General features: G+C 42.5%; 1 protein-coding gene across 4 annotated transcripts in view; it reads right to left on the bottom strand.

The window, feature by feature from the left end:
- Positions 1–949: 949 nt before the first annotated feature.
- elf1 (E74-like ETS transcription factor 1) overlaps positions 950–6,000 on the bottom strand; it is a 79,804-nt gene continuing 74,753 nt past the window's right edge. For all 4 annotated transcript variants that reach the window (XM_021561490.2, XM_021561489.2, XM_021561491.2 and 1 more), the window contains one exon: positions 950–5,760. In XM_021561490.2, coding sequence (XP_021417165.2) covers positions 4,971–5,760 — 790 coding nt within the window. In that variant the 3' untranslated portion in view covers positions 950–4,970. The remainder of the gene's footprint in view (positions 5,761–6,000) is intronic.

The following is a 6,000-nucleotide window of genomic DNA, read 5'->3' as shown; positions in this document are numbered from 1 at the left end:
GGTTGGTATGTTGTCAGGGAGGACGGTTATGTGTGTTTGTGAGCAGAGGATCACTGGTTTGAGCCTGGCATGGGGACAGACCGTGGAGGAAGATATACTGAGAGCAGCACACCGACATCTGTTTGATTTGGTCTTGTGTGAAAGAGTGTGTTAATACGCTCATCAAAGAGGAGACAAGGTAAAAGTATAATTATTTTATCAGTCAGTCCTAGTTTTCAAAACAGCCTGCCCACACTATTTTAATTGTCTTATATCATATTGACAACCTGGTTAAACCAGACTGAAAAAAACGTGTGCATCAGTTTGAATGCAAAGCTATAATATTGTTTCATGTCATATTGATAGCCTGGTTAAACCAGACTGAATGCCGGACTGATGTTAAAAGTAGCGGAATCAGTTTGGATTCCAGGCTATTACACTGAGTATACAAAACATTACTCTTTCCATGACATAGACTAACCAGGTGAATCCAGGTGAAAGCTATGATCCCTTATTGATGTAATTTGTTAAATCCAATTCGATCAGTGTAGATAAAGGGGTGGAGAATAATTTTAAAAAGAGACATGGATTGTGTATGAGTGCCATTCAGAGGGTGAATGGGCAAGACAAAAGATTTAAGTGCCTTTGAACGGGGTATGGTAGTACGTGCCAGGCACACCAACTTCTGTCAAGAACTGCAATGCTGCTGGGTTTTTCACACTCAACAATTTCCCGTGTGAATCAAGAATGGTCCACCACCCAAAGGACTTCAGCCAACTTGACACAACTGAGGGAAGCATTGCAGTCAACATGGGCCAGCATCCCAGTGGAACACTTTTGACACCTTGTAGAGTCCATGCCCCGATGAATTGAGACTGTTCTGAGGGGAAAGGGGGGGGGCAACTCAATTAGGAAGGTGTTCCTAATGTTTAGTATACTCAGTGTATATTGAGTAAACACTGAAGCGGAATATAAGCAAAATGTGTTTTATTATTAAAAAGGTCCATTGCAGTCGTTTTCATCTCAACATCAAATCATTTCTGGGTAACATTTAAGTACCTTACTGGGATTGTTTTCAATTACAATGGTCAAAAAGAAATAGAAAGAGATTCTTAGCAAAGAGCAATTTCTCAAGCAATAATTTTGATAGGACTGTCTGGGAGTGTCCTGAATGGGGAGGGGAAAACTGAAAACTAGCTGTTATTGGCAGAGAGGATTGGAACTCTTGCTTATTGGTCTATTAACTAATTTACTGTCTGGTGATGTTATCAGGCAGGCCGAAACTCTATCCCACCATAACAGGCAGAAATTTCAGGTGGTCTTTTCAAACACCTCTTACACTAAAAGGGCATTATCATCATTTTCAAAATTTCACAGTATTATTCCAACCACATAGTGTGGAAATATATATAAAACACAGGAAAATAACGCTTTGACTGCACTGGGCCTAAATATTCTTTCTTAAAAAAAATCTAATCTAGTTTCAGCATAGGAGGAAACCACAGAAAACCCAAGACAAAGGAAAACGTAATGATCGGACAGACAGCGCGGACAGACGCCAACATCTCACATACAACAGTGCTTAAAAAGGAAAATACCTGTATATACAACATAAGCGTCTGTAAGCAGGAAAATCCAGTCAACCCCACCCACAGAGTTCATTGCAGTCAATTATCAACACCAAAGACTGTTTTGGTACTTTTTGTAACCCTAGAGAGCATTGATTGTCACAACTTTTCATAACTTTGTACTGTACAACATTCAGATTGTCAACACAGAGAGCCCTTTGGTTGACATAAGACTGATGCCTGGGCACAAGTTCTAAAAAGTAGCATAACCTAAAGTAGCATAACCTAATGAAGCAGGCGTAAAATAAATGCCTGAGCGACGTTTCTTTCTGGACCTGTTGAGGAGGGAAAAAATGATGGGAGGTTCTCTTCTGCACTGTTGACACAAATCCGTAAATGTGGAGGAGTTAAGATGGAGTGTCACCGTGTTAATGTCCAAAAGCGGAAGTCACGTCCCAGACTCTCCATTTCTCCTGAAATTAGCATTAAAGCTTGTCCTCAGATGCTGAGCAAGAGTTCAGATGGTCTGTTGCTCACTCCAGCTCAAGTGAAAAAAATACAAGTAATTTAGCCATGGTAGCGCTCAAGATAAATATTGGTTTACTTACACTAGCATCTGCAGGCTATCATGGCCATTCAGAGACCTTGACGTCTCAGGTCCCTAACAAAACTGGGACACCCAATAAAAAGAGCACAGACACCAGTCTGACCAAAGACCAAGAGCTAGGAGCGGAGCACCAGAATTGTAAATGCATAGAAGTAGGGAGGAAAACACCAGTGTTGAGTCACAATTTGCGTCACAAAATAGGAGAGGTCACAGAGGACCTGATTGAGACCAAATTACCAAATTAACTGGACAGGGGTGTGTGAATCTATCCAACTGATCTCTACTGCTTGACTGTTGAATAAGGCTAGAGGTTGTGTCCGCTGTACAAAGGGAAGAAGAACCAAAGCACATACAACACAATGTTTAAATGACACAGGACAGAGATGTTTATAGAGACCATCATTTGCGTCGGGGCAAACCACTTTGAGTCCAAAACAGAGGAAGTATCATCATCAATGCTGCGCTGATTATAAGGAATGCTTAAAAAAAACATATCAGCTTTTTGGAAAAAAAATTCACCGACAAATGAGCTTCCTGTTATTTGATTTCATATACTTTGTATATTATCCCTCGTGTTTTCCATATGTAAATAACAAACAAATGTGCCTTTTTATACAGAATTTAGAAATTCACAAAATAAATACATTTGTGGCCTTAAATTGAATCTCAATAGTATATTATTACTTTATATATATTTATATATATTCCATTTCATATAAACAGGATTAAAGGCCTTAATGGGAAGATAGGAGGCTAGTAAAATCTATTTTATTTTTCCTCCGTATTTTCTCTCGCTCTCTCTCTCTCTCTCTCCCTGCATCAAGTCTGCAGCTATATACAAACAGGTTTGTGATTGGACTGTCCAAGGGGACAGGAAATGCCCATTTCCATAGTAACACATTGCTGTAAGGCGATGAGTAATGGAGGGGAAAGCACACCTTATCGACAACTTATAATATGGGGGATATGGAGGAAACTCCGGATAAGTCACAATCGTTTGAGTCAAAACAATCTGAACCGTCATTTTCCCCCCCTCAGACTTTTCCAGTCAAGAGTTTGAACTGTTTTACCTTTACGTATAAGGCACTCTTCCATTAAAGGTCAGTAAGGTGCGTTTCCGTCATTCTTCCTTAAAAAAAAAGTGGAGACGGCATGTAGAAATGACACATTTTCTGCTCATCAAGTCTGATTTCATTGCATTCTCCCACACGAGTTCCCATCTCCTGTTTTTGGTTTGCTGTTTTTGTCTGTTAGCATTGACACAAGTCTGATGAGATGTACTGGTAGGTAGAACATTTACTAATCTAACTGGCACATGTGGTGGGGTAGATCCCTGGTTATCCAATGGCTGTTCTCCTGGCGGGGACAGGTTTGGGAAGGGGGCGGGTTTACTGACAGTAGCAAGGTAGGTAGGTAGATTGATCCGAGTGAGGGCCTTTCGAACTATGGAGCCTTCAACAACACATCACAAAACAATCCCTTGATGTTGAAATTTGGGCACGGGATCACAACAGTGAGTAAGCAAAAACATCCTGCGGGGGCCAACGTTTGGTCTCTGTCGCTCCACATTTAAAAATCCATCGCTTTTCAAAATAAGATTATCAACGGGATAAGAACAAGGAAACTTTGTTAAAAAGCAATTGCACCATTTTTCAACCTCATATTCATTATCTCCAGCACCATACCAGTGTCTACATATGTGAAAACAGCGTGTTTCTATGATCTGTGGTTAAAAAGATAAGAAGAAAGGTCCTAAATGTGTTAACTTTTGATGATGTTGGGTAGAACTTTTTAACTTTATATATGTTTCGACAAAACGTACAAATGCGCCATTTTCACATATGTAGACAATGGTATTGTGCTGGAGACAATGAAAATGAGGTTGAAAAGTGGTGGAATTGCCCTTTGGGTAGTCTTTCTTTATGTTGATTTCATAGTCCAACTTTGATGGAGAGTCCAGGCCTATTAGCAGGTTGGCATTTATTGTCATTAATCTTGCCCTGGAGGCAGCTCTGCAGAGTGGGCACTAGCTGGAACAGCCACAAAGTCGTAAAATCAGATTTTAAACCTAACCTTAACCTGATGGACTACAGTTATCCATTGGATGGTTCTCCATAGGTGACAGTTTTATTTCTCATCACTGCATCCTGTATCAAAAGGTTGTCTGGTCCTCATTAACGTCCCATATATCACTTCATTACTCCCGTATTGTTTACAAAGCTCTACTACACAAGCTTCCAACTTATCTCACTTCGTTGTTAGTTGTTGTTAGTATAAAACATGATATAAAGTATAAAATCAGGAGATACCAAACTCTTGAGGTTCCTTGTGGTCTCCACAGAACTAAGTAAATCCTCTTTTAGTTTTAATACACCTCATTGCTGGAACCAATTTTACAATACATTACAATTGGATGTTGTACTGCCGCTCAGGCAATTGCAAATACTAATTGGTAAACTTCTTACTAATGAATGTAAGAATATTTGTGTTGTGCTGTATTTTAGTTTGTTTTACATTGTATCTGATTTCAATTCAATTTTGTCTTATGAATAGTATGTGCATGGCTCCCTTGTGAAAGAAACCCTGGTCTCAATGGTGACTCCCTGTTCAAATAAAGGTAAAATAAAAAACCTAATCTTAACCACACTGCTAATCCTAATGCCTAACCCTAAATTAAGATCAAAAAGCTCATTTTTGTCTTTCTTAATTTTTACGATAGAGACAATTTTGACTTTTCAGCTGGACCATCTAGTGGAAATCACTCAGTTCTGCCTCCAGGACAAGACTCGTGACAATAAAGGTCAGCTTATGGTCTACTAGACCTCTGTGGGTTCTGCCTTGATCTGGATGAAGGAGGCTGGGAGGTGGACAGTGATCTCTGGCAGCTCCTGGAGCCCCTTGACCCCCACCATGTGCTCCGGTTGCAGGGCCATCTCCCCGCGCACCTCTAGCTCCTCCACGGGGGTCAGGCCCTCACTGGGGCTGCTTCCCTGGGAAAAGTATCCGTTCACTGGAGACTCGCTTCCAGTCTCCCCCTGGTTCGGTCCAAGGCTTTGGTTCTTCCCAATGATCACAGTCCTGTAGGTGAGCTCTGCTTCCCCTGCCTCCATCTCCTCCTTGCCAAACGACGGGTCTCCATTAACCAATGACTGCAGGTAGTAGGGGTCCAGCATCTCCTCCTTGATGCCGTGCAGGCCATGGAGGAGCTCGCCACCGCTGGAGGACTTGAGGACCGTAGCAATGACGGTCCCCGGCTGCTGGGCCACCATGGTCTGACCGGTGGCCGTGTTGAGAGTGACCATGCGGGGAAGGCCGTTGAGGGAGGCAGTGGTGGAGCTGAGGACCCCTGTGGTGGTAGTGGAGCCCAGGCTGGTGACAAGGAACTGGGGGTGCTGGTGGTGATCCTGGAGGCTGCCCATCCCAGTGGCCAGGGAGGCCGTCTGGATGGTGAGGACATCCTTGCCCCCCGCCGTGGTAGAAGGGACGGTGTGGAGGATGACCCTGGGCTGGGAGGAGTGGCTGGACGAGTCACCGTTGGACAGGAGGGGCTGCAGCTGGCCAGAAGACGTCAGGACCATGGGGACGGAGTTAGGCATGTTGATGGTCCTGAGGAGAGAGAGGAGATCAGATCAATCAATCAACCAATTAAATGTATTTTATAAAACCCTTTCTATATCAGCAGTTGACACAAAGTGCTTTACAGTCAGGTTCAGACACACTTTTAATAGAACACTATCCTAGTATGATATAGTTAAGCAATAAAGCCAGAGGGGGTGTTGTATATGGCCAATATGCAACGCGGCGTGCCTGGATACAGCCCTTAGCTGTGTTATATTGCCATATACC

This window comes from Oncorhynchus mykiss, chromosome 14 (genome assembly GCF_013265735.2).
Source record: "Oncorhynchus mykiss isolate Arlee chromosome 14, USDA_OmykA_1.1, whole genome shotgun sequence".
NCBI classification, from domain to species: Eukaryota; Metazoa; Chordata; class Actinopteri; order Salmoniformes; family Salmonidae; genus Oncorhynchus; species Oncorhynchus mykiss.
Note: the sequence above shows the minus strand (reverse complement) of the source record. Positions and strands in the feature narration are given on the sequence as shown.